The sequence below is a fragment of the Aspergillus glaucus genome, assembly GCF_001890805.1.
Source record: "Aspergillus glaucus CBS 516.65 unplaced genomic scaffold ASPGLscaffold_27, whole genome shotgun sequence".
Taxonomy (NCBI): domain Eukaryota; kingdom Fungi; phylum Ascomycota; class Eurotiomycetes; order Eurotiales; family Aspergillaceae; genus Aspergillus; species Aspergillus glaucus.
In genome coordinates, this window is record NW_019170479.1 from 62960 (window position 1) to 87519 (window position 24560).

A 24560-nucleotide genomic window follows, 5' to 3' on the forward strand; every position below is an offset into this window, starting at 1 on the left:
GAGCGTCGCCCCTGTCTCGTCTGGTGCTGCTTCCTCTACCCCCTGCGACACCTTGACCTCTGAGAGCGTTGTTCCCGTTGCCACCAACTCCGAGGATGTTCCTTCGTCCTCGTCGGTCCCGGTCCAGGTTCCTTCTAGCCCTGCCCCTCGTCCCTCGAGCTCGACCCCTGCCTCTGGCACCGTCAACGTGATCCCCACTCCTTCCAGCGTCGCTCCTGTCTCCTCTGGTGCTTCGTCCACTCCTTGTGACACCCTCACCTCGGAGAGCGTTATCCCTGTCGCTACCAGCTCTGAGCAGACTCCTCAGCCTTCCGTCCCTGCCCAGCAGCCCTCGAGCCCGGCCCCTGCTCCCTCGAGCAGCACCGTCCCGGTCATCCCCGTCCCCTCGAGCGCCGCTGCTGAGTCCTCCAGCGCTCCCTCTTCCACCCCTTGCGACACTCTCACCTCCGAGACTGTGATCCCCGTTGGCACCTCCTCCGAGGAGCAAACCACCCTTGTCCAGGCCACTGGCACTGGCTCCACCGTCGACGTTGTTGTCCCCACCACGACCCCGGCTGTCCGTCCCTCGAGCCCCGCTCCCCAGCCCTCGGCTGGCCCCAGCACCGTCCCGGTCGTCCCTGTGCCTGCCTCGAGCCCCGCCTCGTCGACCCCCTGCGACACCCTCACCTCCGAGTCCGTGATCCCCATCGCTACTAGCTCCGAGACCCAGTCTGTTCCCGTGCAGACTCCCTCGTCGGTGCCCGCTCAGCAGCCCTCCGTCCAGCCCTCTGCTCAGCCTTCCGTCCCCGCTCAGCAGCCCTCCCCCGCTGCTAGCAGCACCCCCTGCGACACCATCACCTCGGAGTCCGTGATCCCCGTCGCCACCAGCTCCGAGACCCCTGAGGCCGTCGAGCCCACCCAGGCCCCCAGCCCCTCCACCACCTCCGTCGATGTTCCCCAGACTCCCGCCGCTGCTTCGTCCACTCCCTGTGATACCCTCACCTCGGAGTCCGTGATCCCCATCGCCACCAGCTCTGAGACCCCCGCCCCTCTGAGCACCCCCGCCTCCTGCGCTAGTTGCGCTCCCCGTGTGGTCACCGTCACCACCACCGTGAGCGTCCCTGTCTGCACTCCTACTGCTTAAGCGGTTCGAGTAGTTAGACTACAAACTACCTAACGTGGGATTTATTTTCTCTTTTGAATATTTCTTTTTGAAGCTTCTTTTTTCTGGCGAATTTCTCAAGAACGGACACGAACGAACTTACAGCACAAACGGCAGAAGAAATAACCTGGTGAACTATCTTTTGTTGTGGTTTTTGGCCTGTACATAACTAATTTTAATTCTATAATCCTCGGACAGCTCGTGCCCTACTTTGGTCTTCCGTTTAAGTTGTATACACTTTCCTGTCAATTGTTCAAGTGTCTACAAGAGTAGGGCATTATGTGTACATAACCAATAGTTCACCGCGTCTTGTCTTTTTCTTGAGATTGGTCCGGAGGAAAGAATTATGTTTTTTTTTGTGATTTATTTTGGTACATTGGTTTTTGGTTAACTGGCTTTGCTGTTTATGGTTGATTCCCCTTCAATGGATTACATTCATTTTTAACCATTAGTATCTCTGTCTACGGAGTACGTTCTACTGTAGATGTAGATGCATAACCCTATCCCATCATAAGCTATCCGTGCATAAAAAATACACTCTCCCGCGTGGGGTGTATCTCAGGGGCACCATACGGTAACTCATCCGTAACCATACCGTACCGGTAAAACATGACAGTCCTTGGTAATACTAGTACAAAAACCGCTCCACAATATTATATCCCGCAGCCCGACAATCGCAATAAGAAGAAGCCGCTCAATCAGGGCTGACAGGTGTTTAGTGTGATGACGAGTTGCTGATTATCATTGATTGTGCAATTGCACCGCCTCTTCTTTTCTTGTACCGAAGCGGGAGATTATGAGTATGGGGGTGGGATAATTCGTTTGCGTGGTTATTTTATTTTATTATTTTGATGAGCCGTGCACTGTACACTCGGCAGGGCGTTGGCAGGGCGTTGGCAGGGCGGTGATGTCTGTAAACGGTTGAATGGTGGATAGAGACGGTGTAATCCGTAATCCGGGCATTCCGCTGGCCCATGACCCAGGCCCATGTGCATAGTGTGCTGTGTCTCATGTGCTGGACAGGGATACGTTGCATGCCATCTGCAGGTACCATCCTTAACAGTATGTTTCTTTGATGACTATCAAAGACTACCGAGGATTAACCGTCTATGCCAAGAGTCTACAAGGCGAGTGGAAATAGTTCTAACAAGTGCACTGGTATCTTGATATTGGATTGATTGCTACCCTTAATAACCTACCTGGTCACTCACGACGTCGCATCGCTCGTATTCGCTCGCGTAGGAGCTTCTCGCGAAGTTCCGTGCTGGATATGCGCGTACCTTTCGGCTTAGAGGAAATAGTCTATAACCCAATCCGTTAGTTCAAAGATTATTCCATTCATCCAGGAACAAAGAACTGGAAAAGGAGAGAGGGGATGATAGTAAATCAAGACAGACATCAAGGTTAGGAGAAACATAGATTGCCTTCGAGGTTATGAGGTTCATCCACCCACCTCATCGGCATCCTTCATCTCTTTGTTAGCCGAGCTCGATCGGTCTGCGGGTGGTGGTGGTGGTGGTCCCTCGTCTTCATCAGTCAACCTCTGGCGCTTTTCAGTGGGGACGGATACAGATGACGAGTTTCGCCGTCTTCGTGCGGCGGGGGTATATCTTTGGAGAGAACGGCGTCTCTTGCGATCATGGTCTCGGTCCCTTCTTGGACTCCGGCTGCGGCTGCGAGATTCAGACCGTCTCGGGCTGCTGCTGGGTGTGCGTGTTCGGCCTCGACTGCGACTGCGGCTGCTGCTGGTAGAATGTCGACGTCTGCGACCGGCGTCGCGGTCTCTGCTGCGGCTCAAGCGGCGGTTATCACGGGAGCGGGCCTTTCCAATATCAGCCGTTGTCTCTTTATTATATGTTCTTGTATCAGATTTTCTCCGTCTATCCGCGCCCCGAGAAAGTGACCTAGATCCCGACCTCGACCTCGATCTCGAATATGAAGCGTTTCTTCCATGGCGACGGGGAGGTGGTGAGCGCAAGCGCGACGAACTGCGGGAAGACACGGATCGCCTCCTTCGGTCCCGCTTGGGCGAGCGCGAACGTGAACGCGATGAATCGCTGCGACTAATAGACCTAGACGGACTGCGTCTCTTTGTCCTCCTGCGACCTCCTCGCTCCGGAGACGGGGAGCTGCTAACTGACCGACGACGTCTCCGCGGCGGGGACCTCGACGAGGACGGTGTCCGGGAAGGAGAACGGCTGACCGACCGCGACGGCCGACGCCCTCTCCGGGGGCCAGATGGAACGTAGGAATCAAACTCTCGCCTAGGCGGAGGTTCACGGAAACGGCCTGGGCTGCGTCGCCGGGGTGGTGATCTGTTGTCTCTGAACGGGCGTCTATCAAAGTCCCTGCCTCCGCGACCACCGCCTCGTCCCCTCCCTCGACCGCGATCAAATCGTTCCCTCTGTCGAAGATCTTGTAGTTCGCGTTCACGTGTGCGCTCTTGCTCTTTCTGGCGTTGGGACTCTTCGGCTGCTTTTTCGGCTTCGATCTAGCACGTAGACGTTAGTTTCCATGTAGAACACGTAGGACAGGCTCGGCTCACCTTCTCTTGTATAAGCTCAAGCTTCTTCGCCTCCAGAAGCTCCTTGGGAACGCCTTGGGGATTCTCCTGGGCACTCAGACATAGCGACCACAGCTCCTTGCAGAACTTGCCCGTATCTTTATCCAGAAACCCCGTGAGTTGAATCTGCAGCGATTTGACATCTGGCTGTTCAAAGCGAAATATTAGCCATATCTCATCAGACCGGTTCGGAATCACGTACATAACGGGATCCCTCGAGAAGATTAAAGCAAAGCTCAATCACCACATCATCCTCGTTCCCAAGAATCTCAGAGATCTTCCCGGCGATCCATCTGTCCAAAGACCGCAGTCAGCTTCTGCTCACATCCTCCGCACCTCAAACGGGAGGAACTCACTTCTTCATAACCTCGATATTCACCTTGGTCATATCCACCTTCCGGCTGAATTCCGGGGGGAATTTGGTCTGCCGGAGCATCTTCACATCCACGCTTGCCATTTTTGTTAGCTAGGATGTTTTGAGGGTACTCACTGACCTTGTGAATGCTTGGGCGCGTGAAAGCTGCAGATACCGCGGCGAGAGACGGGATTGCGCTTTGGGTTGGTGTTGCCGGACGTAGATCGGAGTGATGTCGGTCCGGTGCTTATCGGTGCTGCAGGGCTGCCTTTTTGGGAAGGGACTCGGTGATGGATCAGGAGCCATTGCATAGTTGGATTAGGACTTATAGACACTGTTGATGCAGGTAGCAAACATTTGTGCTCTATAAAACAGATGCATGAGTGATATTAAGTAGTAGACATTCAATTAACCCATACAGGGCATCCAGTTTCCATACTATGAACATAATCATAACATAACCTCATAACCACACCAACCCCATTCCTAGGCGTATTCCACACCTAAAATGTCATATCCCAAGCTCTCTCATCAATCCCCTCCCCATTATAACTAACCTCCTTCAAAACCTTTCTCACACTCTCCCTCGCCCTCGCCAACTCCTCATCCACAGTCCCATTCGCATGTCTCGTCTTGAGCTCGTGATGTAAATCCACCAGTTCCTTTGCGCGTCGGAGGTCTTCGTTACTGTCGCGGTGGGATTGTGCTTGCGATTGCGACTGTGTTTGGGATTGTGTTTCTTGTGAGGGTGCGCGCGCAGGGAGTCGCTCGTTTACGGTGACGAGGGTGAGGGCGTCGGTGTGGTCCTGTTCGCGTTAGTAACTATACCTTGGAGGGGTGTATAGGGGTTGAACGTACACACACTCGTAGGGAGGTTATGTCTGAGAGGATCTCTGCGACTTGCATGATAGCGCTGGTAGTATGTGTATGAAGGGATGTGCTTCGAGTTCGTTTGGATTGCTCTGCGATATGGAAATTCTTGGCGCTGCAATTATGAGAGTCCAGATCTATGAGCCAGTCTTATCGATCTGTGAAGTTGAAGTGTTGAAGTCAAGAATCGCGATCCAATTGACTGCTCAACCGACATAACCAACTCTATTAGCATGAACCACCTATCAACGGCATGACATTAGTTGCTCTCCAGAGATAGATCGCATATACCTTCCATGTCACACCCTCCAAGCTAACGGGAATAAATCCGACTCCCGGAGTTTCGTCGCTTCTCCGCAATCCGATTAATTGATTACCCGCGACATAAAGCAGTCTTCCCCTCTTCCCCAACACAACAGCGCTTTCATTCCTATATCCTTCTCAATTGACATACAAGATCGCAACAATGGCATCTACCATCCGAGCCAATTGCAGAAAAGTCATCTGCATCGGCAGAAACTATGCGTCCGTCTCCCCTCCCCCGCGTCTCCAAAACACCCAACCCCCCAACACCAAACCAGTCACTAACACATACGAGATAACACAGCGACCACATCACAGAACTAAACAACACCAAACCAAAACAACCCTTCTTCTTCCTCAAGCCGTCATCCTCGATCCTGTGTCCCCGCGAAGGACCTGTCCTGCGTCCCCGCGGAACAAACCTGCACTATGAAGTGGAATTGGCGCTGGTGATGGGCAAGTCGGTGAGGGATTTGGATCCCCAGGATGATAAGGGGGCTTTTGATGCGATTCAGAGTTCGTCACACACAACTACATACCTACAAGATGTGTTAAAGTAACAGGGGCTGATGATTTGGCAGGCTACCTCCTCGCAATCGACATGACCGCCCGGAACGTCCAAGATGAAGCGAAGAAAAAGGGTCTCCCCTGGACCATCGCCAAGGGCTTTGATACCTTCCTCCCCGTTTCGCAGGAGATTGCCAAATCGCGCATTCCGGACCCGCATAATGCGTTTCTGCGGTTGAGTGTTGGGTCGGAGCAGCGCCAGGCGGACTCGTCGGGTCTTATGCTGTATCGGATTCCTAGGCTTATGGCGGAGATTTCGCGTGTTATGACTCTTGAGAAGGGGGATTTGGTGTTGACGGGTACGCCTAAGGGTGTTGGGGAGGTGAAGTCTGGGGATGTTATGAGGGCTTCGATTGAGGTTGATGGGAAGGAGATTGAGGAGGGGAAGATTGATGTTGAGGTTAAGGATCGGGAGGGACGGTATGAGTATAGTGAGACCTAATCGCAGTATGGGATGTTATGATTATATGTGGCCCAGGGCGTACATAGCAATATGATCGTTGCATGACAGTCAGTTGTATAACAGATCCTCCTCATCCACAGGCACGATAGGAATACACCTCCTCTTTTTGCTCTTCTTAACCGGCTGATCCGTCCGTCGAGATCTCTCGCGCTCTCTCACAATCTTTTGCACAGCAGTTTCCAAAACACTCCACATCCACCCCCCCTCATCCAACTGTTTCTCCAAACGCCCCCTAATATCCACATCATCAAGCCCAGCCACAAAAGCCTCCACAATCCTCCCCTCCCTCTTTCTAGGCGGCAGCTGACCCCGACCAGCCTCCGTCAACGAGAAGTACTCCGACAGGCTTCGCCCATCCTGCTTGATCATGCTATACTCAGTCTCATCATGATCCGGCTCAGTCATCTGGAGGTCATCGCGGGCATGGACGGGCTGCTGATCTCTAGCGTCGCTAAAGTTCGAACTCCCAAGTGTACTCTGCGAGAGCGTCTGCAGGGAGGTATCATGATCCTGTCCTGACGACACAATCTGTCGCTCTCTAGGCATCGAGTCAGGCACGATATCCATATCCTTATTAGACACATCGCCCACATTCGTATCCGCGCCTGCCATCCGAATCAGTATCGTATCCCCAACCCTAACCAGCTTGAGAAGCTCAAGGGAGTATACCTCTCCCACAACAACACCCACCACACCCACCACACTGCAATCCCTCCATCTCCCTACCCACTACCTCCTCCACAACCCTGCTAACCTCTGCCCTCATCATATTCCTCAAATCACTCCTCACAACTTCCAACTGCATCCCAACAGCGCACTCCAACCCCTCACCCCATTCACCCCTCACTCCATTCAACAAACCCCCCAACCGCCTATTCTCCCCCTTCACCTCATCAACAGCTATCCCTATCTCAGCAAAACGTGCATTAACACCGCCCTCAAGCTCAGTAACCCTTCGCCCCAGTGCCTCGCGCGCGTCGGCTTCTGCTTCAACGTTGGCTTCAGCGTGAGTGTTGTTATTCTCTCGCGCGCGAAGATACTGGACAGCGATCTCGAGAGACGAGACGGTTTGTTGGAGGGTGGATAGGGCATGTGTTGTTTTGGAGAGGTCGGATTGGGTCGTTGTGAGTTGGTTGAGGAGGTGGATGTTTTCGCGGCGGATTTCGTGGGCCCAGAGGAGGGAGGGGGCTGTTGGGTCCCAGGGTCGGGTTGTTGTGTTGTTTTCCATGGTTGTGGTTTATTTTGTTTAGTAGAAGAGTTGATGGGGTGGGTAGTATGTGAGGAAGTGTATGAGTGAGTTGTTTGATGTTGGGTTGGGTTGAGGTGAGGGTTGGTATACGAATCGGGAAAGGACCTCAAGTCAAGTCCATCGAGCCGTCATCTTACTTCTCTCCCGGAAACAAAATAGAACATGGAATGACATTTACTCTATTGAACTAGCCATAATCACATATTTATCCGCCCAAATGCTTTTGCCTACCATCACGAGAAACAAGAGCGCCTGAGCAGATAAATCACATTCTTTTTGCTCAACCTATTGATCAAGGATGAATCACAGCATCCTTAACCAACCAGAGGGAGCTAAGTACAAAAAGGAAATTCGGGATAAAAATAAGAAAATGGTAACTCGGACGCAGGAAACAGTAGTAGAAAAAAAGAAAAAGAGAACCATGAATTATAACAACAAGAAGGCATAAACACGTCGCATCTCCATAAGCACAGTAGATAGAACAAAGGAAACCATAAACAACTGCTAGACGAGTACGAACTCTCAACTAACACCTGTGCGAGTACATGCTGGAGACACAGAAAGCCACTTTTTTGAAGAGGATCGATCTCCTTTCTTTTTTTGCCATCGGACAAGCAACGAGGTCAAGACGTCCTTTTTCCACCGCGGCTCACCCTTGGCTCCGTTGAATGGCATACTGCGATCTTTGATCGAGGACGGAAGGGGGTTCGGGTTAAGGTGTTTAGATGAGGTCTGAGATGTGTTAGAATTTTGACATTTTGATTCAAGGGAGATAAAGGAAAACATACCAGCAACGTTCATGGGCATCTCCTCGATCTGGGTGCTGTAGAACTGCTCGATCTCACGCATCATACGGACATCGTCAGCGGTGACGAAGTTGATGGCAACACCCTTACGACCGAAACGACCACCACGACCGATACGGTGAATGTAGTTCTCACGGTTGGCGGGCAAGTCGTAGTTGATGACCAGCGAGACCTGCTGGACATCAATACCACGGGCCAGAAGGTCAGTGGCGATGAGGACACGAGAAGAACCAGAGCGGAACTCCTTCATGATAACATCACGCTGGCCCTGCTCCATGTCACCGTGCATGGCGGAGACGGTGAAGTCACGGGCAGTGAGCTTGTCGGTAAGCCAGTCGACCTTTCTGCGGGTGTTGCAGAAGATGACGGCCTGGGTGATGGTGACGGTCTCGTAGAGGTCAGAGAGGGTGTCGAGCTTCCAGTCCTCCTTCTCGACGGCAATGTAGAACTGCTTGATACCCTCAAGGGTAAGTTCCTGCTTCTTGACCAGGATACGGATGGGGTCGCGCATGAACTTGGTGGTGACCTCCAGGACATCCTGGGGCATGGTAGCCGAAAGCAGGGTAACCTGGGTCGACTGGGGGAGGAGCTGGAAGATGTCGTAGATCTGCTCGGTGAAACCACGCTATTGGCAAGTTAGTATTGCGATTTCACGAAACGGTCATCAGAGGAACATACAGAAAGCATCTCATCGGCCTCGTCAAGGATGAACAGCTTCATCTGGTCCGTTCTCAGGACACGGCGCTGAATCATGTCCTGGACACGGCCGGGGGTACCGACAACGACCTGGGGACCGTCACGGAGGGCCTGCATGTCCTCACGGACGTTGGTACCACCGATACAGGCGTGGCACTCAATGCTCATGAAGTCACCGATGGCGACAACGACCTTCTGGATCTGCTGAGCAAGCTCACGGGTGGGAGCGAGGATCAGAGCCTGACAAGCCTTCAGGTTGGGGTCGATCTTCTGGAGAGCGGAGACGGAGAAGGTGGCAGTCTTTCCAGTACCGGACTGAGCCTGAGCAATGACATCGTTACCTGATCATTGTTAGCAATTTTTTCAACTCTACAAGAGAAATATAAAACCTACCCTTGATGATGGGCATGATGGCACGCTGCTGGATAGCAGAGGGGCGTTCGAAACCATAGGCGTAGACACCTTGAAATCACCGTCAGAAACTTTTCTCTCGTATTCTTCCGTCCACAGAACCCCGCCTGTAGACGTTGCTGGGATGAGATATCACATACCGCGAAGCAGCTCGGGCTTCAGCTCCATAGCGTCGAACGAGTCGGTGATCTCATCGTAGTTAGATTCGATCTGTCCTGTAGGGTGGAAAGACTCGTTAGCATCGTCGTCGCACGTATAAACCGTCCGTGAGAATTTTTCTCCCGTCTATCTCAGCGCCACCACAAAGCGACAAGATGAAATAGACCCGGCGAAAAAACAAGAAAAGACTCGAACATACCCTCGGGAAGATCTTCCAATCCCTTGTCAGCCATATTTGCGAGTTGTTGGTAGTATAGTGATCACAGGCGAGGCGCTGTGATCCGGACAAGACGCGGTGGGGTTTTTTTCTGGTGAGGGTTCTTGTTAGCGAAAACGATCCGTGTGGGGGAGGTCAGAGTCGCAAAAACGCACAAAAGTAGTTGAGAGTGGTAGTTGGAAAAAAACTCTTCTACAAGAAAAGAGAAAAAGAGAAGAAGAAAAAAGTGGACGGGTGGATGAAAGTGGGATAATAAATGGTTTTCACCGTTTGGTTGGTCTGGCGCTTGTTCTGTGGGCGGCGAAAAGGTTTTTTTTTTATCCAAATTTTCATTTTCTGCCCAACCGATGTCACCGCCTACTTAATATAGTAACTTACCCACTTTGGATTTTACAGAGACAAGACAATAGGACGAGTCATTTGGTCTGGTGATATCTTGTTTGATTTGTGAGAAACGGATTGTTCTAGCCAATTGGATATGCTATCAATTGGACCCGGCCACTGAGCTTGCAAGCAAGAGAACAGACAGACCGCGACGGCATACAGCACACAGAACTTCACAATGCCAGACATCACATCTCTCGACAGTGAGACTGTCAACATTGACCCTAACCTACAGGACCAGGAAGACACCCCCGATGCAATCCCAGGTCACCCTCTGGGAGTCAAACCGAGTGGCAACGCATTGCTCGCCGCCGAGAACCTCCGGGATGCCATCGGGACATTCAGCATCCTCCCAGACGAACTTATCTTGATCTTATTGGAATTCCTCGATGGTCCCGGTCTATTACGCATCGGCCGGACATGTAAAGCGTTCTATGCGTTCACCCGAGCAGAGGAATTATGGAAGGGTCTCTTTTCCTGGTAAGACTTGGCTTGGTTCTGTTCTGGCATCGTGGTAGACATAGCAATTGAAAGACATTTACTAAAGAGACTAGGTCTCCTCCTACTTCATTCACATGGAGAAAAACCTGGCGCGCAACATACCTTAACCTCCTACCCTCCCAAGTTCCCAACCTAGACTGCTCCCATCTATACTCCGACGCCCTCCACCGACCCTTCTACTGCGCGCATATCTCGCTAGACCCCTTCGCCCGTAATATTCCTGCCAGAAACCAGATCGCGCGTCTACCGGACCTTACACCCGAAGAATTTCACAAAGAATGGACGGACAGACCGTTTATCCTGACGGAGCCCGTGAAGCAATGGTCGGCATATCAGCAATGGACGACGGACTCGTTACTTGCGAAGTATGGGGATACAGTGTTCCGCGCGGAGGCAGTTGACTGGCCATTCAAGACATATGTCGATTACATGCGGAATAATTCGGACGAAAGACCGCTGTATCTATTCGACCGGGCCTTTGTGTCAAAGATGGGACTGAAGAATGGACACATCGATCAAGAACCCGAGACGACATACTGGACACCACCTTGCTTCGGGGAAGACTTCTTCTCGGTCTTGGAAAACGACCGCCCCGATAGACAATGGTTGATCATCGGCCCTGAACGCTCTGGAAGTAGCTTCCACAAAGACCCCAACGCCACTAGTGCCTGGAACGCTGTTGTCCGCGGCTCCAAGTACTGGATTATGTTCCCGTCGTCTTCGAAACTGCCCCCTCCGCCGGGCGTCTATGTCTCTGAGGACCAGAGTGAGGTGACTTCTCCGCTTAGTATTGCGGAGTGGCTTCTCACCTTCCATGCTGAGGCGCGGAGGACAGCAGGTTGCATTGAGGGGATTTGTGGTGAGGGAGAAATCCTCCACGTACCGTCAGGATGGTGGCATCTAGTCGTGAACTTGGAGCCAGCTATCGCTATTACGCAGAACTTTATCCCTCGCGGGCATCTGAGTGCGGCACTCGACTTCTTGTACAACAAGGCAGACCAGGTGTCTGGATTCCGGAAGGATGTCACGAACCCCTACGAGCGATTTGTGGCAAGGATGCAAGAAACACACCCCGATTTGCTGGAGCAGGCATGGGAAGAACTGAACAAGAAGAATGAAGGCAAGAAGCGCAAATGGGATGAGATTGTCCATGGCAAGACGGAAGAGGAAGGCCCTGGAGAGGCTGAAGGAGGTGGTTTCAGCTTTGGATTTGGTGATGATAGCGATGTGGAGGTTCCTTGAGCATTATCTGAATGGCCATCGTTATGCTATGGATCCGTCAAACGAAACAATGATACCCGACTTGACTCATAACCACCGAATATATCGGTTCTCTCTCACATCGACAAAGATCAATGACAAGCAACAGACTTAGTAGCCGACTCGTCCTGCCCAAACGCCAAATGCCCCACAAAAGCACCCACCGCAACCGCCAACATAACCAACCCGTTATACGTCATGAACAGCAGCCTACCCGCCATCAGCAACTGCCCCTGAACCTCACCAAACACCAGCGACGGAGGTTGACTCACATGATAAAAAAGCTATAAAACACCTGCACCGCATACAACGCAGCCAGCGCAATCCTCCCCCTCCTTTCCGCAACCCGTCTCGGATCCCTGCCTACAAGCAGCGGTGAGCTCTCGTCCGGGTCATCCAGCCCAGCCGTGGCCGTGGTACTGGCACATTCGTCGGCGATCTCAGTGCCTTTTCAAAATGAAAGAGACGGTAATGATCAGCCGGTGCGAATAGCCATACCATCAATACATCCAACCATTCAATGATAACCATGGGTATAAAGAAAATAAGAAAAAAGACTTACTTGTAGAAACACCAACACCGCTCAACCGCTGTACATGTCCTGCCTCATAACGTCTCGTAATCCGTCTCACGCCCTCATAACCAGCTGTCAAAAGCACGATAACGACCAGCGACACGAATAGCGAAAACGGGCCTGTCACGCGCCATTGCGGGAAGATGATGCAGAGGTTCTTGGTCGACCATGTAAAAAGCATCTAACCCACCATATCGTCAGAACTATACAGATAGATATAGATAATGAGGGGAAATAAGAAGGGGACTCACGTTCATGTTACACTGGCCCATATCCATATCGCCGTGTCCGCCGTGTCCGCCGTGGTCCATGCCGCCGTGGCCCATATCCATATCGTGGTGCATGTGGTCCATTTTTGCTTCAGAAGGTGTATTCAGAGATGCATTTGTAGTAAATAATCGGATGGAAGAGCGTTTATAGTGAGGTTGGAGGTAGATAGTGAGGAGTAAACAGGCAAGGAGCACCTCATAATCTCTTGGCATTCCAGATCACCGCTGCAAACAATGCAAACAACTTGATAAGATCGCGCTCCTCTTTTCAATGCGACAGTGACAAGTACCTGTCCTACGAACGCGATCATACATCGCAGCTAACTTACTATATTCGATTAATCCTCACTACATACAGCACCGCCAAATAACACAGAAACGAAAATGGCCGACACAGCACCCCCTCCCACCCAACTATCACCACCATCCAACAACGATGGCGCCGGCGCAACAGCACGACCACCAAGCGCAGGAGCAGCGCCAGAATCTCCAGAGAAACAAGCACAATCACAACAACAGACGCAAGGCTCAGCACAACCAACACAGCAACAACCCCAAAATGCAAACCCTCCTCCCCCGACGACAGCAACAACAACAACAACAGACCAATCCCGCGGCCTCCCCTACTACGAAAAACTCCGACGCGACCTACGCGATACTCTCCAGAAGAAGCGCCTAATGGATAAGAGCATGGTACTCCCCCCTTCTACCTTCTTACCTACAACGCAATCAACTAACAGGGGCATGTGGTGAAGGCCCAACTAGAAGACCAAATCTACCGCTTCGAGCAATCCTACCTCGAAGAAACGACCGCCGGAAACATAATCAAGGGTTTCGATAACTACATCAAGGGTTCTTCATCCGGATCAACACTTACAACTGGTATCGGGCTATCGGGTGCTGGGATGGGCGCTGCAGGGGGTGGAGCGAGACGAAAGGCGCAGGTTATCGAGGCGGATCGGGTGTTTTCGAGGAGTTCGGCGGGATTTATGAGGGTATGTTTTCTTCTGTTAGGTTGAATGGGGCAGGGCTGATTGGTATAGGAATCTCCGACACCTTCGTCTGCGCAGACGACGCCGGCGCCTACGCCGTTGTCGAATGGGGGCGATGCTACGAATGGGAATTCGAAGGCTGGGTCGAAGAATAAGAAGAAGTCTGGGAATAGGAATGTGGACGAGGACGTTGAGGATGGTGACAAACCGTCCGTGAAGCGGTTGAAGATTAGTTATGGGAGGGATTAATTTATCGGTTATGATTAAGGGTTGGTCGTTGGAAGGAGTTAGGCGCTCAAGTCATGCATTGCATTCTGTACATTATGCCTGTTTATGCAATTTATGGATTCTCAAGTCATCAGCCACCACCGTCAGCTACTGTGAACCAATCTGCAACCGATAAGTCGCAACCTCAAAGGCCCTGAGCTCGATACCAATTTCAGCCTTCGAAAGCAGCGTCTGGGATACGGTAAGCTCCTCCTCATCGTCTTCAAGCACGTTGCACTTGAAAGCCTTCTCAACCGGGAACCTGCTCCGAATAGTTCCACGACTCTTGCCACCCAACGACTCATAGATGCGGAGGATGATGCTCTTTCCAGGGCGCACGGGCAATCCGCCCCGAGAAACATCCTCGTCATCCTCGCCTCGCTTGACCACATCAAGAATAAGAGATTTATTACCAATGAGGTCGACAGCTCGGACAGTCATTTCCTCGCCGGATGAAGGCTCAAGAATGAGTGGGTTGTTCAAATTGTACCCTGCGCGAACGGTACGCCAGTCAAGAGGTCCTTCGTGTGGCAGAATGGCATAACGAATATGGTGACGACCCAGGTCTGCATGGGCATCCGGTGCCTTGGGTGCGCGGAGCAGAGAAAGACGCATCAGATTACCACTGGTTGCAAAGCCGTACTTGGAGTCGTTCAAAATTGACACGCCATATCCATATTCGGAGAGGTCGGCCCATTTGTGGCAGCAAACTTCGAATTTGGCCATATCCCAGCTGTTCTTGTCAGTATCAACACGCAAAGTGTTGGATGTCAGCCACATACCTCGTGTTGTAATGAGTCGGCCGTCTGATAATACCATATTGAGTCTCGTACGACGCCTCTGTATTGGTGATGTCCACTGGGAATTCAACCTTGAGGAACTTCATGGTCTCCTGCCACTCCACCTCACTGTCGAATTCAACATAAGATGGTTCATCACCCTGAGATGCAGCAAGGCTGATGGTCGTCTTGACCCAGCTCTTGTCGCTAATCTTGGTATGGGTAACGACACTGGCACGATACGGATCCGCCTCGACAGTGGAAGTCTGGCTAGAGGATAGCTCCCTTCTGGATTCAAGATGGAACACCTCTACATCCCACGCTTGCCAGTAAAGCGGCTTGTCGTCGAAAATCACCAACTGACCAGCCTTGCCTCCCTTCGCGATAATTTCACGGTTCGCCTTGATGTCGAACAAAGATGTGATAACTCCGTTTTCAATAATGACCCGGAATTGCTTGTTCTCCAACCGGAATACGCCTGGCTCGTCTTCTGCCACTATCACGGTGGATATTTCTGTCCGGCTCGCGTCTGTGATTTCATCATCTCTGACCATGACATACTTGGAGATGGGGTTGGAAATTCCGTATGCAGCAGCAAGAGGGTTCCGAACGATCTCCGTGCGAGACCATGGGAGCGTGTTAAGGACCACATTCTCATGTCCATGGCCATACCCAAGCGTCTTGAGGGCATCATTTCTAAGCCTCTGACCGGTCTCGAAGACCTTGGCATAAAGCTCGTCCGAGTCATCATAGCACATCTCAATGCAGCTGCCGGGTAGACAATCGTGGAACTGACATAGAAGCGTAGCCTCCCACATGTCATCTATCTCTTCTTTGGGATACTTGTACTGGCGGTTTCTGTCGGCGAGGGAGGCAACTGTCGCCAGAAGCTCAATATCGCGCAGCAAAAACTCCGCCTTCCGGTTGTTGCGCTTGTTATTCGCCTGGGTGGTGTATGTACCACGGTGCAGCTCGAAATAAAGCTCTCCGTGCCAGGTGACAAACTTGGTCCCTTCAGCAGCCTTCTTCTCAAGCTGAGCAAAGAAGTCGTCGACGGAATTTCCCATCTTTACACGAGGAAGCAAGCCGGTTTTGTCGCTCAATCCACGGCAGCGACGTAGTTTCTCCAGATGCTCAAAGGTAGGGCCACCACCGCCGTCTCCCTTGCCGAAGACAAGAAGGGAGGTGTTGTCCTGATCTAGAGACTTGTGCTGGGTCACACTACGCTTCACGTCGCCAAAGTTAGCGCTAGCCGTGTACGTTTCAGCCGGTGTCATATGACACATGACTTGACTGCCATCGAGCGCAACCCATTGGAAGGTAGTGTGAGGAAAATTGTTGATATTGTTCCAGCTGAGCTTCTGCGTAAAGAAGCGGCTCATACCGGCCAATCTGCAGATCTGGGGAATCTGGGTGGAGTAGCCAAAGGTATCTGGAAGCCAGAAGGTGGTGCACCGCTCACCAAAGTTGCTCTGGAAGAAGCGCTGTCCGTAAAGGAACTGGCGCACCAGAGACTCTCCACTAGGCAAATTGGTGTCATGCTCGACCCAACTGCCACCGACTGGCTGGAAATGACCCTTCTTCACCCACTCTCTGACCCGCTCGAAAACCGAGGGATAGTACTGCTTCAACCATTTGAACTGCTGTGCTTGAGAGCAGGTAAACCGGTGTTCAGGGTAGCGATCCATCAAGTCACACTGGTTCGACCAGGAACGAGCAACTTTACGCTTAGTCTCAGCCCATGGCCACAACCAACAGGTATCGATGTGACAGTGTCCGATGGCGTAGACAATAGGTTGCGTGTTGGTATCATAGACTTCAGAGAAGTCAACCTTGTCACCGAGATACTTCTTGGCAATCAGACGTCCTTCCTTGATGGACTCCTGACTTCCGTTGCCAGCAATAAAAACATCCATAATGGCATTGGCAACCATATTGGCTTCGTGGGATTCCCACGAGTCACTCGGGAACTCCCGTGCCGCATCTGTCATCGGTAAGCCCTACCATCCTTTCAAAGAAAGCAAAGGGAACGAACGTACCACCAATAATCCAAAAATCATAATTCAGCCCCCTCGCCTCCAAATTAACCACCACAATCCTCGCCGTCTCCAACCTGTAATACCTCTCCTCACTCGGCGGCTGAATACTATCACCCCCCGGCGCATTCCCAAACATCCCATTACACGCCATCTCAATATAAAACACATGTTCCTCTCCATCTCTCCACGCATCCGGAATAACCCACTCAATCCGTTCCCCTCCACCAGTGAGTCCCTGCAACGGCCGCCCGTCCTCGCTCCACACGAGGCCCTCGTTGTTCGCGTCCCAGTGGAATTCGAGGTGCTCTTTGTCGCGCATGTCCTGTGGGACGGTAAGACGGATGCGGAACCAGTGCGTGGACCAGCTTGGGCCGAAGGAGGCGCCGGTGTGGGTGGGGGTGAAGGGATGGGAGGTTGCGTCGGCGAAGGATGGGCGGGCGAGGTTGGGGACGGAGTAGACGGAGAGGTTTATGTGGTCGGGATCTGAGGTGATGGCTTCGAAGAATTTGCTATCGTTCTGTTAGTATAGTACTGGATGAAAGTATGGTGAACGTACGAAACAAGATTCTGCCCCTCATACTGCCCCGTCGCTGTGAACTGGCGCAGACGATCGGTGTAGATGCCCTTGATACGCTGACCGACGGGGTGACTGGGCGTCCGGGGAAGCGAGCTGGGAGCTCCCAGCGGTGCACCTCCACCCATATTGCTCTGGGAATCCACAGTGGCTGATCTTGATGAGAGATTGAGATAAAGATGGAATAGTGATAAATCAGAGATGGAAGTGATGAGGATTGATGCAGAGGATGGAAAACAGGAGTGGTATGATGATGGTTGTCAGGTCAGAGAATGGGGAAGCACATGATCTGCGGCTGCCAGGAACGGAATGACGTTCTGTTTGCGGGGAAGCTCATAGTAAAAGTACTACATAGAGTGCATAATTCCGTACAGTACACGAGCATTGAATAAGGCAAAGTATTCCAGATCTGAATACCCGAATAATTAAATTGCCTGACAGCTCACATCGACTGCAGCTCTGCTTGATCCGGAATCGTATTCCAATACGCAAGGGGCTCTACTGTAGTAGAGGTACCACACTGCTCGAATTATCGGTAGAAATATCGATTATCTAAATACTTCATAGAAATAATCAATTAATCTTTAGCCATAACCTCATTCATAACCATAATCCCAACACCCTGCAGTAGTACCAAAAAAAAAAAAAAACAGTCTACTTGCATACAACACCAATAATATAAAAATGCACAGATAAGACCCATCACATCAAACACAATCCCAAGGATCAACCCTCCCATACGTCGTATACGGATTCACCGGTCCAATCAACCTAATCTGCGCCTTCAACTGCGCCCTCCTCCGATCCATCCTCGCATCAACAATCCTCCTCTTCGCCCCGTCCAACGCATCCCGCATATAACTCGTCCCATCATGCAGCGCTTTCGTCCCGCGCTGCAGCTGTGACCGCAACAGTGGTGAGGTGGGTAGTTCGGAGTACGATTGTGTTGCTGTGAGATTGGGGGTTGAGCTGTTGTTGGTTATGTACGAGGTTGTACTCGTGCTTGTGTATGATGTTGTGGGGTTTGAGAGGGACCAGCTGCGGGTTCGGAGTTGGGTTTGGTAGAAGCGGTTGTTATTGTGGGGTTGGGTGCTTGTGCTTGCGGGTGTGCTTGGGGTGGATGGGGTGGATGGTTTGTCGAAGATGGCAGTACCAAATTTTTGATACGGCGATAAGGGCACGGCGAGTTGCTTGGGGTATGCCGGGCCGTGATGTGGGGGGGTGGACCGTGGGCTACCCATGGCACCGCTGGATCTGGTGGACATGGACAGCGATCTGAGCCGGGTGGCGATGGAGACGTTTTCCTCGTAAGGCGGCTGCGGCTTTTGGATGGCGTATAGGTAGTCGCTGCGCTCAGGCTGCTGCTTGCTCTTGCTGTTGCTGCTAGTGGTGCTATCAGAGAAATCACTCATACTAGTAGCCGCTCTCTTCGCCGTCGAAGGCCTTGGCTGTCGTCTCCGCTTCTCCTTCTCCTTCTCCAGCGACGACTTCATCGTCTTCTGCACAACAGACCGAATAGAATCACGAACATTGCTCGCCAGCGCCGGCGCCCCGGTGAATGTATTTGCGCGCGTCCGCCGGAAGTCAAACGCAGATGTATTCCGTTTCTTAGCCTCGACAGCCTGACAATAGGGTCTCTTCGACATGCCCGCCACAGGAGCCAACTCGGGGAAGAAATCCCACTTCTTCTCTCGGAAGTAATGGCTGTTATCATTGCGAGCTTGCGTGAAGTCCGTGGCCGTATGACGGATCTGAGACCACCGTGCGTCAAGATGGTGATCGTTATAGTCATCCTCGTCATTCCATGCCTCCAGATCCTCCAGATCCCCCAATACATCATTCTCCTCGTTATCATTAGCCAGAAACGCCTCCAACGGACCCTGACTATGCCTCGTCACAAGCGGAGCAGGGACAGTCGGCGACAATAACTCGCCCTTCCCAACATCCCCACTGGCACCCGAATACGGCCGCTCAACACCATACTCACTCCCCGTCTTGACGAAAATCGGATAACTATCCGATGAATACCGTGACGACTCCCGCCCCGAGTATCTTGACCCACTATCCAGCGTACTAGTCTCGTTGCTGTTACTCCACGACATTGAATCCGAGTAGCCCATGGGGGGTGGTGTGTTGGGGAGCGGTTTCTCAGGTAGCGGCTTGTCGAGTTGGAGATAGTAGGGCCGGCCGGTGAGAGATAACGGTGAAGAAAGTACTAACGGTGACGTGGGTGGGATGACTTGTTCTAGGCCTTCAAGGGATTGGGATGGTTTCATGGGTGGTGCTGGTCTGTAGACGTGGGTGTGGGTGTAGGGTACTGCGAGCATTTCTTCTTGATTGGAGGGGTAGTGTCGGTACCGGACCGTTTAGAATATACGCTGTATGTATCCGACACTGGCGAAAGACAAACGAACAACGATGGTTCACAGAATGAAGGAAGAGAGGGTTTGTATATATACAAAAACGGCTTATACCCTCCCCTCCCTTCAAGGCTCCGAGCAGAAAGAGAGAGAGAGAGAGAGACACAAGCCTTGCGTGGGATGGTTTCTGGCACCGTTTGGGGCAGTTCTTCAAAGCGCCAGAACCAGCCGGGACAAAGACAACTGCACGGATGAGTGCATGTTTAGAAAAAATTAAGACGAAAATAGGAAAAGGAGATAGAACAAAGAAAAAATAAATGAAAAATTGCAATCAAAGAAGGAAGAAGTCTCGACAAAGAAAACGAAAAGCGCGGAAAAAGGAATTCTAGACGATCAGCAAAGAGTTGCATGGGGATACGCAAGGAGTTCTTTATTATTTCCAGCCGGGACTCTATTGATGATAATCTGTCGAAGGATTCAGAACATTCAGTTCTTGAATATTAGTAGTTACTGGTAGTTACTGGTGGATGTATTCTCCGATAGACATATAGACATCTTGGTTCACCTACAGATTCCCCTTCCGGCAATTGTCTGGTATCCCTGCACTCGACATAGCACCGCATGTGCAATCCAACTGGCGCCTCCACATGGGATCAGACGCCCCGGACCGGAGCATTGTATGTAGATGGAAAAATCGCCGCGATGGCGTTGCTAGGATCACGTATATGTATGCGACATGCAGACACTCCGGAGTGTACTCTGTGTACCCTGATACTGAACTGGACTATGTAGATAGCTAGCGGTGATCTGATCTTCCGCTATCATTCGTATACACCCGTAAAAAGTAACTATATGCCCATAGCCTAGACAGCAATGAAAGAATACTAACTCAGCTTCGCCGCCCGCTGCATATCCTCCCTCGTCAACTTATCCCCCTTCTTCCTCACAGCACTCAACCTCCCCATCCGCATCAATCTCGTGATCATCTCCTCATCCCCGAAATCGCTATTATGCTCAAACTCCGGTTCCTCAGCATACGCCACCCGCGCCGCATCCACGAGCATCCGGGCCGTCATTCCATGAACCCTGAATCGCGTGGTCGACTGACCCGCCTTTTCGCGCTCGTGTTCGTCCTGCGAAAGTTTGTCGACTGCGTGCTTTTGCGTGGGTGTTTGGTTGCGCGGTTTGGGTTTGGTGACGGATTTGTCCCGCACGGGGACAAAGAACTGGTGCACTGGGTTAGTGTTAGCCGGACCGGAGGTATGGTATGGATTGAGAATAAGGTGAAAAGCCACAAAGGCAGAACCATTACAACTTGTCATGTGGAAACACAAATGACAAATGACAAACTTACTCCTCCAATTAGATTGATGCCACTCCGTCCACGCCCCCGAATACCACTCCCCGGGACTTGCGCTGCCAGCCTCTACAGCTTCCCCATCAGAACTAGGCAAAAACTCATCTTCCTGTTTTAGGAAATTATGAAATGGCGCCGTAAACACCGCCGCAACCTCCCGGGCATCCAATCTGGGAATCAACGACACCTCTGGATCCTCATTGACACCCGTCTTTTCGTCGTAGGAGTGCAGTAGCGCCACACAAGGGCGTACCACCAGCTCCGTCCAGGCGAGATTCGCCGGTAACTCGCAGAGATGCTCGACGGTAAACGGGGAAGGGATGGAGGCGTTTGTTTCTGGGAGGCCGATTTCTTCACGCGCTTCGCGGCGGGAGGTTTGGAGGGGGGTTTCTTCTAGTGCGTCTGCGCGGCCTGTTTTGTTCAACTTATGTTCGTGTACATGGTGATTGCTCGTACGGAGTACATACCACCTGGTAGAGCAGCGTGTCCGGCATCTAAAACACATTAGCCTATAATCACCATGTATAGTAAACTGACACATACACGAACTCAACGTCTTCGCCCGAATAGTCAAGACAATCCTCAAATCCCCCTTCGCATCTGCATACAGCAGCAATAAAACCGCCGCTCGCCTGGTTAACGGCAACAGATCATAATTTGTCGTCGGGGGTTTGTAAGACCGCAATCGATCAATCGCAGCCTGCTTGCGTCAGCAATTTTCCTACAGAGACAGAGTAAAATGACGGATGTATATGAGACATGGTAATCTTATGCGATGGGTAGTGAAACATAACAATATGACAATAACACATGTTCGATTAAACAATCAAAAGTTTAAGAAATAAAGGATCAATCATAAATAAGTAGGGCGTACCTGAGACCTTGGGTTCAGTCGTGGCATTGTGCTATATTGTTTCTTCGGTATTGCTGTTGCTGGTGATGAAGGTGCTCGGAAGGGTGATCTGCTGGGGGGTAAGTGAGAGATGAAGCTCCGATCGATGGTCGCGATAAGCTGGCGAAGCGACCAGTTCTTCATAGCAATCGACGATCCGAGAGTGTAATTGCCGATGTTAGATTATTATTACCCCGGTGCAGCTATTCTTGATCGTCCTGTTGGTGGAGTGCTAATATGTCATCGGTATATACTGGGTTGGGTTGCCGAGGTTGGGAGCGGAGCGGAGGTTATGTACGCCTATGTTTGTTCTGCCACTACTTCAAAACAATCAATGCCTATTATACAGCTATTTCTTAGAAAACCAACGTCTATAATTCACGTACATGACAGGAGAAAGCCCATGAAAATATATATAAACAAGAGATCATCACCAAAAGGGCCCGACAGCAACAAGCAAAAAGAGTCTATGTATCAACACGAAGCAATAACACAAGGAGATGAGAAAAGAAGGAGACAAGTAAAAAGACAATTCATGAGAAGACAAATTCAAGAAAAATACAAGACATTTATACCACAATCCCAACAGAAAAAGGTTAACTTAAGAGCTCTTCTGCTGTTCCTTTGCCTGGGTTTGCGAGTTGAGATCCGCCTGTTGACCCTCATTGGCAGCCTCCGTGGCCTCAGCGCTCTGCGTTGAACTATCTTCCTTGTCATCAATGTCCTCTGTATCCTTGGGCGCAGCAACACCCTTCTCCTCGCTCTCGCTGTTCTGCTCGTTTTCCTCCTCAATGAGCTCTTCCTGCTCCTTGATGACTTCCAGACGCTGCTTGTTGGTGGCGGCACCTTCGGCGTTGTGCACCTCGAGCTCGATCTCGTGGTACAGCTCCTCGGGGATACTCGAGAGGACGGACTGCAGGGCCTCGATCTGCGAAGACATCTCGGCCTCCTTGCCGCCCTGCGCGTACACGTATGCGTTGCTCAGAACGAGAAGGGTAGAGGGAACGCCCTGCTTGAGACGGAGGTCCAGCCACATCGACATGTCGTCGCGGAGGCGAGCGGGGGAGACGCCGTGGGTGCGGATACCACGGGAAGCAGAAGCCATCTGCAATTCGGGAACGGACAGCGACTCAACGCCCTCGTAGAAGATTGCACGGTCGTCACGCTTGATCTGGCGCATACGGTGGCGAATGTTGTAGCGGAGCATGGCGTCAGTACCGAACGAGTTCAAGTTCATGTACTTGCAAATGCCAACAAGCTGGGGACGAGACAGGTTGTCCAGCGTCAAGTCATCCTTGAAGATCTTGCAGACCTTGATGACATCCTGAGTCGACGGAGACTCTCCGGTGGACCGAATCTTCCTGAAAAAGTCGGCAAACTCCTCGTTTCTGAGTGTCGTCGCAGTCACGGGGAGACCGGTCTCCTTCAATGTGTTCTTCAAGAAACTAGAAACCTCCTTCCGCGTCGAGCTGAGACTAAGCGCCTTGGTCTCGCGCACCTTCGCACCCTCGTAGGTGCTGGGAAGCATGTTGGGGAACAACTTCAGAGCGATGGGCAGAAGCAATTCCGCAAAGGGGATAATAATGAACATCGAGAACGGGACCAACCGACCCAAGTCATTCGTTGTTCTTTGGAGCTGCAACCCGTTAGCCGGAACCGAATGCCAAAAACCAATTCAATCAAACCAACCTGACGGTGCTCTCTCCGAGTCAACTCATATCCCCGCGCCATCTTCAACGCCAACCGCGAGCTAATCCTAACCTCCGTACCCAGCAGCTTCGTTCCATCCCAATAATGCTGAACCTCCTTCTTAATTTTCTGCCCGATCGTCAACTTCTTCTGGTCCTTCTTCTCCGACGCCTTCTTATCCACGTCTCCGGCCTTCACAATCTCCGACTCCTTAGCGTCGCCATTCTTCGCAGGCGCAGTAGTTGTCTTATCCGCCTTCTGCACGTCCTTCGTCTGCGACTCCTTCTGAACCGGCTTCTTGGCCTGTTCCGCGTTGAACCCAGGGGGCGGGAATGACTCCGACGATCTAGAATTGGATGTCGAGTGCTCGGTAGCGTATCCGCGAGTCTGGGGGACTAAGAGAGCTAGGGCTGTGACATGCGAGGGGAGGCCGCGGGCGTTGAATCGGAGGTTTGCAGTCGATGCGGCACCCAATGCACTGCTGGAGAGACGGGTGCGGGCTGTTTTTCATGAAATCGAACAATTAGCCATTGACCAACATAATGTAAAAAGGATTGGAAAAAGCGCCAAGAAACCGCATTTCGATGATAAATAGATTATGGGCCAAGCAACCCCGGGGACACCCACACGCCAGATTCGGCCGTAATACAGCATGGCTGCGGACCAGTCTACTCGACCTCAGGGCGACGGACATAACGGAAGTCCTGGAGATGGGCTGCACGAAAAGGCGAGCTGAAACAGAGGGAAAATAAAACAAAAATATGGGGAGCGATTATAATAAGCAGATTTTCATGAACAACAATTCTGCAAACGCATAAATTTG

At 51.6% G+C, this 24560-nt stretch overlaps 12 protein-coding genes across 12 annotated transcripts in view; 4 read left to right on the forward strand and 8 right to left on the reverse strand.

Annotated features, from left to right (window-relative positions):
- ASPGLDRAFT_61400 (putative cell wall protein) overlaps positions 1–1499 on the forward strand; it is a 3700-nt gene extending 2201 nt beyond the window's left edge. The window contains exon 2 of the mRNA XM_022548470.1: positions 1–1499. Coding sequence (XP_022396551.1) covers positions 1–1123 — 1123 coding nt within the window. The 3' untranslated portion in view covers positions 1124–1499.
- Positions 1500–2344: 845 nt separating this feature from the next.
- Positions 2345–4965, reverse strand: ASPGLDRAFT_69757 (uncharacterized protein; the record flags this gene model as incomplete). Its single annotated transcript, XM_022549399.1, has 8 exons — positions 2345–2428; positions 2595–2785; positions 3362–3632; positions 3687–3851; positions 3907–3997; positions 4061–4170; positions 4617–4865; positions 4918–4965. The coding sequence occupies 8 exons, from the start codon at positions 4963–4965 to the stop codon at positions 2345–2347; spliced, it is 1209 nt and encodes a 402-aa protein (XP_022396552.1).
- A 430-nt stretch (positions 4966–5395) lies between these two features.
- Positions 5396–6241, forward strand: ASPGLDRAFT_135935 (fumarylacetoacetate hydrolase family protein; the record flags this gene model as incomplete). Its single annotated transcript, XM_022541422.1, has 3 exons — positions 5396–5454; positions 5537–5748; positions 5814–6241. The coding sequence occupies 3 exons, from the start codon at positions 5396–5398 to the stop codon at positions 6239–6241; spliced, it is 699 nt and encodes a 232-aa protein (XP_022396553.1).
- A 34-nt stretch (positions 6242–6275) lies between these two features.
- On the reverse strand, positions 6276–7645 carry ASPGLDRAFT_916143 (uncharacterized protein). Its single transcript, XM_022550505.1, has 2 exons — positions 6932–7645; positions 6276–6867 (listed from the first exon to the last, which is right to left on the reverse strand). Exons 1-2 carry the CDS (start codon positions 7488–7490, stop codon positions 6311–6313), a joined length of 1116 nt encoding a protein of 371 aa, XP_022396554.1. The 5' UTR covers positions 7491–7645; the 3' UTR covers positions 6276–6310.
- An 803-nt stretch (positions 7646–8448) lies between these two features.
- tif1 (putative eukaryotic translation initiation factor 4) lies at positions 8449–10089 on the reverse strand (the record flags this gene model as incomplete). The annotated part of the gene is made up of 7 exons (XM_022549888.1): positions 9956–10089; positions 9783–9891; positions 9565–9639; positions 9407–9475; positions 8996–9354; positions 8777–8942; positions 8449–8489 (listed from the first exon to the last, which is right to left on the reverse strand). The coding sequence occupies exons 2-7, from the start codon at positions 9814–9816 to the stop codon at positions 8449–8451; spliced, it is 744 nt and encodes a 247-aa protein (XP_022396555.1). The 5' UTR covers positions 9817–9891; positions 9956–10089.
- A 273-nt stretch (positions 10090–10362) lies between these two features.
- Positions 10363–11927, forward strand: ASPGLDRAFT_135856 (putative F-box and JmjC domain protein; the record flags this gene model as incomplete). Its single annotated transcript, XM_022541412.1, has 2 exons — positions 10363–10664; positions 10739–11927. The coding sequence occupies 2 exons, from the start codon at positions 10363–10365 to the stop codon at positions 11925–11927; spliced, it is 1491 nt and encodes a 496-aa protein (XP_022396556.1).
- Positions 11928–12037: 110 nt separating this feature from the next.
- Positions 12038–12845, reverse strand: ASPGLDRAFT_135953 (low-affinity Cu transporter; the record flags this gene model as incomplete). Its single annotated transcript, XM_022541423.1, has 4 exons — positions 12038–12155; positions 12218–12392; positions 12508–12700; positions 12771–12845. The coding sequence occupies 4 exons, from the start codon at positions 12843–12845 to the stop codon at positions 12038–12040; spliced, it is 561 nt and encodes a 186-aa protein (XP_022396557.1).
- Positions 12846–13086: 241 nt separating this feature from the next.
- ASPGLDRAFT_61408 (chromatin modification-related protein EAF6/MEAF6) lies at positions 13087–14242 on the forward strand. Its single transcript, XM_022548471.1, has 3 exons — positions 13087–13481; positions 13544–13783; positions 13832–14242. The coding sequence occupies exons 1-3, from the start codon at positions 13173–13175 to the stop codon at positions 14027–14029; spliced, it is 747 nt and encodes a 248-aa protein (XP_022396558.1). The 5' UTR covers positions 13087–13172; the 3' UTR covers positions 14030–14242.
- Positions 13715–17732, reverse strand: ams1 (alpha-mannosidase). Its single transcript, XM_022542958.1, has 4 exons — positions 17422–17732; positions 16866–17374; positions 14830–16810; positions 13715–14780 (listed from the first exon to the last, which is right to left on the reverse strand). Exons 1-4 carry the CDS (start codon positions 17565–17567, stop codon positions 14156–14158), a joined length of 3261 nt encoding a protein of 1086 aa, XP_022396559.1. The 5' UTR covers positions 17568–17732; the 3' UTR covers positions 13715–14155.
- A 363-nt stretch (positions 17733–18095) lies between these two features.
- On the reverse strand, positions 18096–19923 carry ASPGLDRAFT_52092 (uncharacterized protein). The gene has a single exon (XM_022547670.1). The coding sequence runs from the start codon at positions 19764–19766 to the stop codon at positions 18147–18149; it is 1620 nt and encodes a 539-aa protein (XP_022396560.1). The 5' UTR covers positions 19767–19923; the 3' UTR covers positions 18096–18146.
- A 760-nt stretch (positions 19924–20683) lies between these two features.
- Positions 20684–22057, reverse strand: ASPGLDRAFT_39447 (NUDIX hydrolase; the record flags this gene model as incomplete). The annotated part of the gene is made up of 5 exons (XM_022545085.1): positions 20684–21033; positions 21154–21567; positions 21624–21650; positions 21700–21856; positions 22031–22057. The coding sequence occupies 5 exons, from the start codon at positions 22055–22057 to the stop codon at positions 20684–20686; spliced, it is 975 nt and encodes a 324-aa protein (XP_022396561.1).
- Positions 22058–22649: 592 nt separating this feature from the next.
- Positions 22650–24431, reverse strand: ASPGLDRAFT_135925 (MRS7 family protein; the record flags this gene model as incomplete). Its single annotated transcript, XM_022541421.1, has 3 exons — positions 22650–23684; positions 23738–24237; positions 24365–24431. The coding sequence occupies 3 exons, from the start codon at positions 24429–24431 to the stop codon at positions 22650–22652; spliced, it is 1602 nt and encodes a 533-aa protein (XP_022396562.1).
- Between the last annotated feature and the right edge of the window lie 129 nt (positions 24432–24560).